General features: G+C 36.9%; 1 protein-coding gene across 1 annotated transcript in view; it reads right to left on the reverse strand.

Annotated features, from left to right (window-relative positions):
- ABCA13 (ATP binding cassette subfamily A member 13) overlaps positions 1–13,852 on the reverse strand; it is a 207,958-nt gene that overhangs the window by 88,183 nt on the left and 105,923 nt on the right. Inside the window, exon 41 of the mRNA XM_064441788.1 lies at positions 9,284–9,374. Coding sequence (XP_064297858.1) covers positions 9,284–9,374 — 91 coding nt within the window. The remainder of the gene's footprint in view (positions 1–9,283; positions 9,375–13,852) is intronic.

The following is a 13,852-nucleotide window of genomic DNA, read 5'->3' on the forward strand; positions in this document are numbered from 1 at the left end:
AAACCAACTGTTCTATTTTTTCTAATGCCTCCAATGAATATGGTAACCTAGATAAAATACAAAAATAGATCAAGAGACAGGTGGAAAGAGAAAAAATTATATGGATAAAAATTTCCACCTATACAAAAGTCCAACACCACATCTATGTATCGTAAAGTCCCACTTACATATTTCAAATGAGGAATTAACTGTCAACAGTGTAATACACAAATGTTATCAAGGTGCCACCTTGTGACCTATATAAGTTTATTGCATGAACAGTTAGCAAAAAGAAGCGCGGTCATAAGTACTGGCTGCTCAGCATACTCCCTTTCATACTGAAACTACTTTGGATGTTGTCCATGTAACTCCTAAAACAGTTTTTTGTTAGCTTTGAGAAATGAAAACCTTGTAGTCCTGCAGAATGTTGCTGGTATCAAGAAAACAGATGTGTGAGCATTGAAAATATATTTATGGGCTTTTGTAATGCAAAAGAAATTATTTAGTGACAGAGCAGAGGGGACAATTTCACCTGAGGTAATACTTTTGAGAAGGAAGAACAGGGTGCATGAAAATCTAGTTTCCCGTGGAAGTATCAATCTCAAATACAGCCTTGTTAGCACACCTAAGATGCGTACTACACCTTCTACATGCGTGTGGTATTTACTCATGTTTTGGCTTTGGCTGGCATAGAGTTACTTTTCTTCACTGTAGCTGGTATAGTGGCTGTGTTTTGGATTTGGTATGAGAATAGTGCTGATGGCACATTGATGTTTTAGTTGTTGTTAAGCAGCGGCTAGGTGTCCCTAAGTAGTGCTTACACTAGTCAAGGACTTTTTCAGCTTCCCATGCTCTGCCGGGGCACAAGAAGCTGGGAGGGGAGGGGGCACAGCCAAGACAGCCAACCCCAACTGACCAAAGGGATATTCCACACCATATGAAGTCATGCTTAACCTATAAAGGTGGGGGAAGAAGAAGGAAGGGGGGAACATTCAGAGTAATGGTGTCTGTTCTCCCAAGTAACGGTTACACATGATGGAGCCCTGCTTTCCTGGAGATGGCTGAACATCTGACTGCCCATGGGAAGGAGTTAATGAATCCATTGTTTTGCTTTCTTGCATGTACGGCTTTTGCTTTTCCTTTTCATTATATTATTATTGCTATTATTACTATTATTAAGCAATTTTCCATTTCAGAATGAAAAGTAAGTATATGTAGCCTTGATAAGCATTTCTTCAAAAAAATGACCTTTTAGATTAAATTACTTACATAACTGAAGTTAAGTATCTGTATTTGCTGGTGCAACAGCATTAACAAAGCAAAGTTATGTTTTAAAATATTTGTGTGCATGTGTGTACATACACATACACTATCTTAATCTATAAAAATATATAAATATGTACACACACACACATACTTGGGAAAAAATATCTATAAAATACTACACCTGTAAGCTAAAGCAAGGCAAGGAACCACCAGAATTTACTTTGTATGTAAAACCTGAAGACTAGTTATTAAAAACAAATATTTTCTAACACCATGTGTGTGACTTCATATTAATTATCCAAGAGTCAACATTTCCTCCAACACATAGTCCCCGTATTACAAGGGAGAGAAATAATCAGTTCATCTTGAACATGAGAGGTAAATGCTATCTTTGGAAAACTCCTGCTACTGAGCCACCGAAAGAGCATAAGCCAAAATGGATTTCACTATTTAAGCTAGGAAGAAAATATTGCTACAGGTACAGCAAAAGCCACATTAGTGTTACATCAGCCAACCCATTGCTGTTGAACTTTCAGTTGCTTTTCAGATAACAGATAATCACATAATCCATATACTAAATACAGACTTTTAAAGATGTTGCAAATATGAAAAAAGTGGAATACCTCCAAAATGTGCAATTTGATCATTCTCAAAAGCAATAAGTGAATACAGGAATGCTATCTGCCAGATCTCCTTTATCCTCTAGAGGATACTTCTCTTACACTCTTTTTTTTTCTTTTTCTTTTTTTTTTTTTAAATTGCTTAGGAATCATTGCAACATCTAATGGAAGACAAGCCGTCCTGCAGAGTGGAGAACAAGACTCCTGAATATTTCATTACAAGACAGGATTTTAAGAATACCATGAAAGATCATAAAGGCTGTCAATATGTTTTCCCTGTCTGCAACTGTTGCAATATCTTCAACAAAATACAGGAACTAAAAGAAAACAAGAGGAAATCCTGGAGTGCAAAGGAAAGGTTGGAGAAAGAGAGACAGAAGGGAGCACTAGCCAGTCTGAGGAAAAACAGAGCCTGTATGAAGAAATATGTCAAAAAGAAATCAAAGGAGGGCTTATAGGCAAGACATAAGAGCTACACCACTGAAATTATTTGATCACTTGGTTTTCAAGATATTAAGTTCACATTCTAACAATTATCTTTGGTTAAATAAAGCATTCCTAGTGCACCCACAACTGTGTTCTTTGTCCTTCATCTCAAAGAAATATCTGAGCATAGTAGATGAGCTTCCAAGCTATTTCATTTCTAACACAAGCAGTACTAATAACTAACATGACAAACGGTCTAGATTACGACAAAGGCAAGGCAGTAGGTTGTTGGAAAGAGCAGGTTCAAAATATTCTTACCTCCACATCAGGCAGCAAGACCTGAGGGATGTTAATATCAAATTTTCTGTTTAGAAGGAATTTGAGATATGTAGAAATTCAATATATAGTCATGACCATCAAAAGTTACATGCATATCAGTTCCAGTGACCCACAACTTCAAAAAAATGTCTCCGGTTATTCTGTTTATTCTAGGCAGGATAGAAAATGCATCTTCTCTTCCATCATAAGATGGAGTGATGCAACAACTGTCCTCATTTGTTTTCAATTAGGTAGAAACTGGGAATACTCAGTAAACTTCAGACCACCATCTGAAGTCTGGATCTATATCTATAGCACAACACATTTCTTCAAGCATAGCTTTCAGTCCAAATGAGATTCATAGGTTTTAAGAACAAGCAAAAATACCAAATTACACAGTGAAGGAAAGCAACTACTAAGTCGCATGGATGACCTTTTGTGGAACCAAATCAATTCCATCAACAGAACACATTCATAGGCAATTAATATGAATTTCAAAATAGAAATTTCAGAAGGGATTATTTTGTTCTCTGGTGCTCTACCACTTGCTCAAACCTATAGTCTTTTCTCAGTTGAGCCCCCTTTTTGGCAGGTGCTTTACTGACCATTTTTTTTTCTCTAGAGCTGAAGGGAACAAAAGGCTTCTGTCAGGAAGGCAGGCAGGGTTCACTTTCTTCATTTGCCAGCAGTTAAGACACAAACAAGAGGACAAGGAGGTGGAGAACAGAAAGTGGATCAGCTACTTGGCATTGTAAGAATACATCCCTTTACTAGAAAATAACTGTCTTTCCATTGTTTTCCTAATAGCCCTCTGCTATCTGAGCCTGCCTAACAAAAAGCCCAAGATGTTCGTTCTGGGGATGAAAAATGGAAAAGGACCAGACAGCAAACACAAGGAAAGCAACTGGTAGGGCAAATGTTTGAATGAGAGAAGAAAGTTATGGGTGAAAAGAGGGAAATGCATTTGAGGTAAGTGGAAGAACCCGACAATTTAATTTCAGAAGGATAGAAGGAGTTACAGTTATGCACTTATTGAGAAACAAATTTATGTAAACCTTAAACAAGTTAGATGATCTCATTTTTGAGATATGATATCTTTTTGTGATTACTGATAGGTAACATTACAAAGATGCTCCATCCTAATTTTATGCTTCAGACAACCCTGAAAGGGTGGCAAAAGGAAAAGGAAGCAAGATTCAAGGCTGAGGTGTATAAAGCTAAATAATTGGAAGAGGTGAAATTAAGTTTTCAGCATATGCTAAAAGCATAAGTTTTCTTGCAAGAAACTAATTAAAACATCAATAAAAAGCTGAAGTAAAATATAATGTATCCAAGATTTCTAGACCACCTATTCTGACACTTCTTTTTCAGAGTCTAGTACTGAATTTAAGTGTCATTTATACTATTAGACTACCAGAAGATTGAAATATATGCTGTATCTTCTCCTTATCAGTAGTTGGCAAAAATTTGAAAACTTTAATCAGTCCTCATGTCAGCAGCCGCTTCTTCTAAGCAGAGACACTGCTACTTATTGTCCATAGTTTTCTACTCAAAGAAGTAGAGAACTAGAAAACTTCTACAGAAATCAAGTTACATTTTGCAAGGTGGAACATTAAAGTCATTCTTATATCTTTTTAGGTGAATTTTACAGGGAAATGAAAGAAGGCTGTTCCACTTAAAAACAAATGTGGTGATATAACTTCAAAGATACTACAACAAATACTCTGTCAACCCTTGTTTTATAATTATGGGGAATTCAATTTGTCATAGCAGATTAAAAGCTCCTCTCTAAGAATAGAAGAAACCATTCAATCATCTATCAGCAGACATTGAATTCCACTCTGTTACCCATGTTTAGAAATCAATAACACCTTTTATTATAGCATATTCCTGCAAAGGCCCCAGACTTGTGTCAAATGCACCAGGATAGGGAACAACTTCCCTCAGTAGACTAACTCCATATGTTAATTAACCTCTAGAAGCATCTGCCTTCAGCTTCCAGCTCGTTGTTTCTCTTATTTCTTCCTTTATTCCATTTATCACTTCTGCCCCTACAAAATTTAGAAGTATACCTTAATAGACAGAATTCTGTACACATAAAAAAAATAAAAAATAAAAAAATCAGGCTTTTTAAGCCTAAATTCTCTATCTTCTTTTTGACATACTACATTAACTAAGCCCAGATGGTGCCTTTATAAGGACTTCAGCTCCAACCTCCAATATTAACTCTTCTCTCTTCCCTTTCCAAATTTTCAACTTTTCCTTAAAGACATTCAGACTTAAAAACATGGACACAAAGTTGTGCGTATTATTGTAGCATCAGTCTCATCAATTTGTTTGACAGTCAAAATGACCTCTTCAGGTCCTTTTGTACATTAAATTGAAACATAAATCATCTTAGCCACACTGTCTCAAAGTGCTTTTTCACCAGGAGTAGTAAATAACTTTCAAAGTCAGTGTTTTCCAAGATATTACTCCCCACTACACAGATTTGTCCAGTATTTGGCTTAATTAAAACAAGTTATTTAGAATATATTCAGCTTTTGAAGTCATTTAACTCACTCCTTAGGACTGGTCTGACTCATTACTATTCTACCAATCCCTTGCAGCAGACACTGTATTTTTTCATAAACAAGTTTATATTTATTTCAGTATGACTGATGAAAATAATTAAAAGGCAGAGTTGAAACCCAGTGAAAATTCACTGAAAGCTTTTCAGTTTGATGTTTTTCTATTAATGACTGCTTTTTGTCAACTACAATGTCTTAACTAAATTATCTTTTAGATGTATTGTATATTGTTGATTTTTAAAATCCTAATAGAGGCAATGTCACATTTTGCCCAATATCCTTCAAAATGGTTAACACCACTGCTTCAGAGAAAGATTTAAGCAACCAGAAAATTGGTTATGCATCAATCCACTTCCACTCCAACATTTTCAGTGGCTAACTTATCCAAGAACTTCAAAGACATTAAGTTCTAATAGCACTTCTGTTACTACAGCTATTCATATTATATATACACTAATAACCACCCTTTTGCTTTTTAAACATATTACCACAATCTTACTCTCCATAACTTTTTATGGCAATGAATTATTATTATGTATTACGGAGTAAAAAATGTAATTTTATCCATTTTGAATTTTCTACAGTTTAGTTTCACTATATCTCAGGTACTAACTGTACTTTATTGCCAGAAGAGATTAGATCCAGAGTTGGTATCTCCCAAACATTTCTAAGATGTACAATGCTACAAAATTAATTCATTTGGCTCTTCAGCAAGATATCCGAATGTCTTAATTCTGTAGTATTGGTCCCTTAACGATGCAATGAGCCAACTCTCTAGCCTATTGCCTGCTTTTGCATATGCTCAGGATATTTTGGCTTTTATTCATGGTTAGCTATTTATCCCTTAGACTTGCTCTTAGTTCTCCTGATTATTTTTGTACATATACTGCCTGCTGTAGTTTATGATAATTTTATTGGACTCCATAGAGTTGTTTTTTCCATTTTCTCAAGGCTATTTGGCTGCAAAGATTTTGTCATGCAGTCATTGCAAGCTCAATCTGATCTTTTTTCTGCATGCTCTGTATACATCTACAAAACAATAACCACCAGTCGTGTGCCCCAGCTGCGTAGAAATTAATTATGCATGTCTGTATTATAATATATGCATGTATTATACCTGCACCCTGACTTTAAAAGCAAATTTTAACCATTCTCACCAAAAGGTGAGTTTTATTCCAAGGGTTTTTTGGTGGAATAAAACTAAAAATTTTAAGTAAACCTTCCACAAAGGAAACTTAAACCACAGAAATTACACAGTGTGCTTTGTATCTTTAAAGTTGCTGTTATTAAAATTGTTACAATTAATTTAATTAATGGACTGCTACGTACCTCTAATATTTGCATTTAGAAAGAGTCAAATAATTCGGAGGGTTTTTTACCTTATTGTGGTGTGTTGACCCTGGCCAACAGCTAAGTACCACACAGCTACTCGCTCACGCTCTCCCTCCTCCAGCAGGATGGGGGAGAGCATAGGAAGAGAGAAAGTGAGAACACTTGTGGGTCAAGATAAAGAAGTTTAAGAAGTGAAGTGAAAAGAAAGGGGAAAAAAAAAGAAAAGGCAATGCAAAGGCAATTACTCACCACCTCCCACAAGTAGACTGATGCTCTGTCAGTCTGGTAGCAATGGCTACCTCCCAAAAAATCCTTCCCCTCAGTTTTTATTGCTGGACATAACACTATATGACATTGAATAACTCTCTGGTCAGTTTGGCTCAGCTGTTCAGATCACATCCCCTCCCAGCTTCTTGCTCACCCTCAGCCTACTCATTGCAGGGCGGGGGGTAGGGCAGAACAGGAAAAAGAGAAAGCCTTGACACTGTAAGTACTGCTTAGCAATAGCCAAAACGCTGGTGTGTTACCAACACCAGTTTAGGCACAAATGCAAAACATAGCACCATAAGGGCTGCTATGAAGAAAACTAACTCCATTCCAGCCAGACCCAGTACAATAAGACACTGTAAACCATAACTAGAAATTATCAAAGCCCTGACTTCAGTGGGATAGTGTCATATTTTGCTGAAGTGTTGTCTTTTGCCTATTTTTGGCATTGGTCATCAGCCTAAATAATGTACTGATTTTTTGCACTTTCATTTAAGAAGGGACATGCACACTGTTCTACTATACCTCCTGGTCTGGGAGACAAGAGAAAACATTTTGATTTCTACACAATCCTGATGCCTCACAGGCTCAATACCAGTAAAGGATAGCCAATACCCTGCTTCTGCTCAGATCCATGCTTTGTCAAAGCAGCTCTCTAATCCAAATTCTTTTACAAATCAAATAGCAGCATCCTGTGATCTTCTCAATACCCCAGCTGTTTGCTTTAGGGGGTTTTGAAAATTCATTTGACTACTTTGACAACAGAAAGTTTTACTGTCTTTGAATCTGCTTTCAAAGACAAAAATTATACAGGTCAAGTTATTGCCCATGGAGTATTCTGGTTAGCTTAGACAATGATGGATACCTTTCATGACCATTTCCCAGATCCCTTATGCCTACAACCGCCCTTAATGATGAACGACAGTCACCTGCAGTGAGTGACAATTTTCCAGTACTCACATTCCCAAAGAAATGCCATTATCACATTTTCTTGCTATAATTTATCAGACTGAAAAATACAGTGTCTCTGATTACTAGATTCTTTATAATGTAATAACTTGAACAAATACTAAGATATGTGTTTTGAAATGTGGATGGTAAAAGATACTATGTTGTTAGGTACAGTATACTCTGTTTTGATTACTTTAGGAACTGTAAATCTCACTGTTTAATGAAAATGCAATGTGGAGAAGACAGAAGGTTTTGATCTGAAATTGGTTCGGACATTCTAGCTGAGCCTTGAAGAAATACACAACTGATTGTTATAAAATAAAGGGATATTCAAAGCTGTATCTTGAATCAAAGTCTTGTTCTCACCACTTACAGGAGTGGGTACTCTATTTGCTTAGTGAGGGTTTTTTGCTATATAGTTACATCTTCACTGATTCAACGGGGACTGAAATAGTCCAGCAAAAAGAGCCTCTGGAAAAAGTTATCCAGTCAAGTTTACACTTTGTGAGAAAGGTCTCATCTTAGGCCACAATTCTTGGCACTGATTGCTCATTAGTGGAAGATCCAATTGAATTTATCTTAACAAATAACTAAAGGTTGATTCAAAAATATTATTTCCATTGCCGTAACAATGAAGGTCCTCACTCACAGACCAGGACCTCTCTGTGTCTGTGTTCTATAGAAACAAAACAAAAAGGACTGCATATAGAACAAAATGTTTGGCATTTAACCAAAGAAGACTATACTCTAGATATAAATCATCAAATAGAAATAAACGTGGTACATATAGAAGCATGAGAATCCTAAGAACAAAAAGAAAATACCAATGAGCTTCATGGGCACTGTCATTAGAGACCTTGAGGCTTGCATTTTGCTAGGTATCACATTAGTGACTTCTAATAAGAGTTTTTAAGGAGAACAAGCTTCCTAAGTTTTCAGAAATGTCAACAAGGACCTCCTCCCAGGCTTGCAGGGTAGGAAAATAGAGAGCACAATGGAAATTGTTTTAAAACAAACAAACATGTAAGGGAACCTGAAATAACATGCCATTGAGAGGATGAATGGTCTTCTACTACGGGGGCAACAGCTTTTGGTTTGGTTTGTTTTGGTTTTTTTAATTTGCACGGAGATGGAGATGAATACACCTTTCTAATAGCTTACAGATTTTATATCTGTGGTATATCTTAGCAATATTTATCCACTGCCAGTATGAGTGAAAAAGGGTAATTAGTTGCCAGAGATTGATAGGAAGCAGTACATTAATGCTGATGCAGTGAGAGAATGCTTGTGTGCACGTATACAGATAGCAGAAGGGCGGGAAGATGTCTGTGAAGTGATACAGAGGTGAATCACAATAGACATATTAAAACCTACTACACAAGGCAGATCAAGTTACATGCACACACAAAAAAAAAAGAATTACCAGATGATAGCAGGCAGTATTCTCCATTTGCTTGTGCATTCCTCAACTTTGGGAATTTTACACATGTTTATCTCTGATTTAGGATCTTTAAAAACCTGGTTGCTTCAGAAGGTACCTAATTTTCTACTTACAGGCTGATTCCACACCATTTGTATGGTCCAGGTGTGCTGCCTGTGGAACACAGGGCATCTTCTCTGAGTCCTGCAGTAGGTTCAGAAATACCTTTCATGAAATAGGGGGAAAAAAAAAAGTAGAATCCATTTTCTAAAAACTACTTTACATACACACACACACACTTCCCAAACCATCCAGATTGTCCAACCCTGCTGGAATTGCTACAAAATTAGTCAAGCTCTCCAGTGGAGGAATTCTGGAGATAAAGAGAAAGGAATAAATGCCAATAGATGCAAAAGCACCTATGCAAACCATTGTTGGCCTATGCACACTATCTGCAATGATTTTTCAATAGACTGGCTGACCTTGATTGACATTTTATGATCCTAAGGTCTGGCATATGTTGGAACTCAGTACTGCAGTCTTTACAAGGGACGTATTGACAGCTTCAAGCCTCTTCTGATTCTCTAGCTAGAAATCTGTGGAGACAACTGCAACTGCTAAAGATTTCTAGTTGTACCAGTACAACTAAATCTAATGTACAAAATCCTACAGAACCAAGAATCCACAGGCTCTGGGAAGTGTCCATAGATTTGTGCAAGCATGTGGGCAATAATGCTACTGAAAGAGATTTAAAGCACAATGCAGTCAGGCACAGTCAACATTAATAAAGTCCTGCCTAACTAATACTATGGAGAGGACTGGGCAACAATGCATGTTTTGCAGCAAAATCATTAGCATGCATGCCCCAAACTGGGGGAGGATGATAGGATCCTATTACCTAAAATCACCATGGGAAAAAACAAAATTATTTTTTTATAAAAGTGACAATCTAAAAATCTGCACTAGAGTAAAATTGTAAGGGTTGAATCTTCCTAAGCAGAGGGACGCACATCAGAAGGGAGTTAACATTTGAAATAACAAGCTGAATTCACCAACTTTTTAATTGTGAGATCTATTTAAATGGTATATACACTTTGTCAAGTAGATTTGTGTTTGACCTACTACTTCTTGCTTAATCCTGTTTCACAGTTCTGTCCACATAAGCTCCTTTGAATTTCATAGAGGTGTATTTTATTTATCAGTCCCTCAGCCTTGCAGAAGCTTGGAACAGCTTTCATAGTGAGACGGTTATTAACACTCACCCCACTTCTTGTAAGCCCAAATAAAGAATAAAGTTAACATTTTCTTATTTTAACATGAACTGCAATTTAAACAGTGATCTAGGAACTTCAGATAAAAAGAAAGAAAAATTAACATAAAATAAATACAGCTACCATGAGCGTCTCTAATTGAACAGTAAATGCACAACCAACTTTTTCTTTCTCTTGATGAAAGCTTTCCCTTGCTTTCTCTTCTCTGTTTGGGTTAAGCTGCAAAACTTAGATTATAACCACAGTGCAACTTTCAGAAATCATTAAGAAATCATTTATTTCTTCCAACAAAAGAACCTGATATCAGCTCATAGAAAAAATTCCTCGTTTCCAAGGAGCTCATACGATAGACAATAAAATCCACTCTATTTGAAGTACTTTATAGCTGTGGAAAGATATTTCTTGACTTGCTAAGGTCTGACTGTTACATAAACCATATTTTGCTTAATCAATATAATTGCCATTTAACAGTGGTTATTGATTGCATTTGTTACCTGCCAACTTTCAGGGAACACTTTTGGCCATTAACAACTGCAAGGCCAGAAGAAATTAATACCTCCTGACATTTCTATATTAGACCCTGGAGGGATATCCTGACTGCCCAAAGCCACATTTTAATTTGCTGCCTTGGACCTGCTTGCTGATGGCTCTTCTGCACACCAGTTCTGTCAAAAAACCAAACTAAACTGAGCCAACTAAAATCACAAAGGAACTGATTCTGTCTGGTTAGAATGAAGGCTACACTACAAAACGTTGCTTGCATATGCTCAGTTCAGCATCAAAATGCCCGCTGGGTTTGCAGACAGACATTTCCTTCTTTAATCACATCATGTCACTTGAAGAGAGGATGTAGCTATGCCTTAAAAAAGAAACAGAACCACCAAAAACTTTTCTAATACATACTGTGTCTATTGTAGCTTCACTGAGACAGGTATTCTGAGACAGTTATGAAGGTGGAAGGCCACCTGCCTTGCCCAGTCCTCCCCACAGATACAGGCAGCTCTCAAACATCCCATTAAGAATGGTAATCATTAAGGACCATATTGTAAGGAAGAAATGACAATTTATCTAATGTTGCACAGGATGTTGTGGACAGAAGTAGTATTATCTGCAATGTTACTAGCAGAGTAAGAAACCTCCAAAATACACACACGGATCAGGAAATGTCAGGATTAGACACCATGACAGAGAGACAATGTGTTCCTGCCACACCTAAAAGACTGAATAAATTCAATAGAAGGTGTCTTCTAGACCTCAGCATGGCCTCCCTTTCCCTACATGCCTTAGCAATTCCTGCTTAATTTCTGCTTTGGCTAGCAAGTCCATATCTGACCAAGGACTTGTCCAGATGGTTGTCTGTAGGGGACTCCCTGATTTCTTCCTGATTCCTTCTTTAGGACAGCATCATAAAAACAAGCCTGATTCACTGATACAGTGGCACAGTGTCCTTGACACTTCACTGCAGAGCACAGGGACACTGTCACACCTTAGTTATCATTCCTAAAACAAATCTTCACCTGAAAGAAAAAAGTGCTGAGAACCAAAGTGGCTGAAAGAAAGATAAAGCTAACATGGAGGGGATGGAGGAGGGGGGGGGGGTGGGACGGGAGTGGGGGGGGACACCACCAACCAGCCAACACCTATAGACAGGCCTTTATCATCTAAACCCTCTGACTGATATGTTAGCAACATTTCTGGGCCCTCCCATCCCAAAAATCTTATGTGTGTGCTAGGTATTTTGCAGTGGGAAAGTGTTAATTGCTTGACTTGCTTGCTGTCAGTTAATTTGCAACTAGCACCTGTGAAAAGAATAGTCAAAATTGTAAGTAGTGACATATTAAGTAATTTAAAAGCCATATAAAAGTCCCTGAAAAGTAAGCAGCACATGGAATTAGAATCACATGGAAACAGTTTTGGGGCAAACTCTCTCATCATTTCAAGGAAGAGAATTTAAAGCAGTACTCCATTAACAGGAATTTTGATACATCTTATTTTACAAAGATCTTTCAATGTTTTTGCTCTCTCCTCAAAGCAAATAAATAAAATAATAAGCTTTTAAACCTCCAGAGTTGCCAGAAAGTGAAACATCATCCTCCAGAGATCTTTCAGTATACACTTTACTTAATTAACCACCCTTCTATCCTCCTTTTGGTTCTGCTAACACTCTTTGGATTACAAGCATTATAAAGTACACAAATACAAATGGCTAGGAAATATGTTTAAAACCTAAAATGAAGTAAATATAATTAGTGAGATTTGAAAGTGTCAGGAACTGATTTTGCTAGAACTTCAAGATTGCTTTGAAGTATGAATGGAAGCCTGGTTTCCCTTGAAGGGTAAGATTTTTAGAAAGTGTGAGTGTCCCTCAGACTGAAAAAGAATAATGGCGAGTGTATGAGAGAACAAAAAAGAAAGGATAAAATAAAAATTATAACACATTTCTTCCTTCCTTTAAAGTCAGAGTTCTTTGTTTCCAGACTGAATTGTTTGAATAGACTAAATAGCGCTATTATGTACTACCCATTTAGTTGCCAATGCAAAGAGGCTTTTGATAAGAAAATGGAGAATTGGGGTTGTAACAACAACTAATGATGAGATGCAAAGATGACAGAAATCACCCCAAATTAATGCATTAAGCCTTCAAGCTGAAGAATGATCATCAATATCTAATACCACCTTTAAAGCTTTTTTTTTAACCTGCCCTGCAGAAAACAACCAAAAGCAATCAGTCAGCTGAATAACAGATGTAGCACACTGAGGAAACTTCCTCATATTCCATGACAACTTCACATTTACTTTACAGATGCCAGTTTGGAAAGTCCTATGATATCCCACAGGGATGTAATCAAAAAAGGTTCGCAATATGTGCATTACCTCAGAATCTATAAAGTTTGACAGTGAACAGTATTCTTTCTTATAACGTGTTAATCGTTCTATGCAATTTGAAAGAAAATAACAATTTTTCAATGAGATTTTTCAATAAGCTTTTGACTTGCCTCATAGAACTGTATAGCAGGAGCATAATTTACTCTATAGCATTACATAAAATGTTTATTAGACTTGTAAGATTTTTTTTTCCTCCCCCCCTCCCCTGCCCCCCCCACCCCCCACCTTGCCATAGCAAATGCTTGCCACACTAGTTTTATGTACTGTGGTCATTTATAAGAAAATCACTGAGGAGATGCTTTTTTTTTTCTCTCTCTCTCTATAAATATCTCAGTCGTATAGAGCTTAAATTCAAAGGAAACCATATACTTGCTGGTAGATCATTCTGTGGATGGCGGTTTAAAAATAAATGTGCAAAATCAGATCCTTTATGCTTGTGCAGGGTCCTAAAAACCTATGTAGCAAATCAATATCGTTCTAAAGATGTCTCCCAGTGGAACACTTCAGGATACAGCAGATCCACATGGTGGCGTATTGGTTCAACAA

Source organism: Phalacrocorax carbo, chromosome 2 (assembly GCF_963921805.1).
Source record: "Phalacrocorax carbo chromosome 2, bPhaCar2.1, whole genome shotgun sequence".
Lineage (NCBI taxonomy): Eukaryota > Metazoa > Chordata > Aves > Suliformes > Phalacrocoracidae > Phalacrocorax > Phalacrocorax carbo.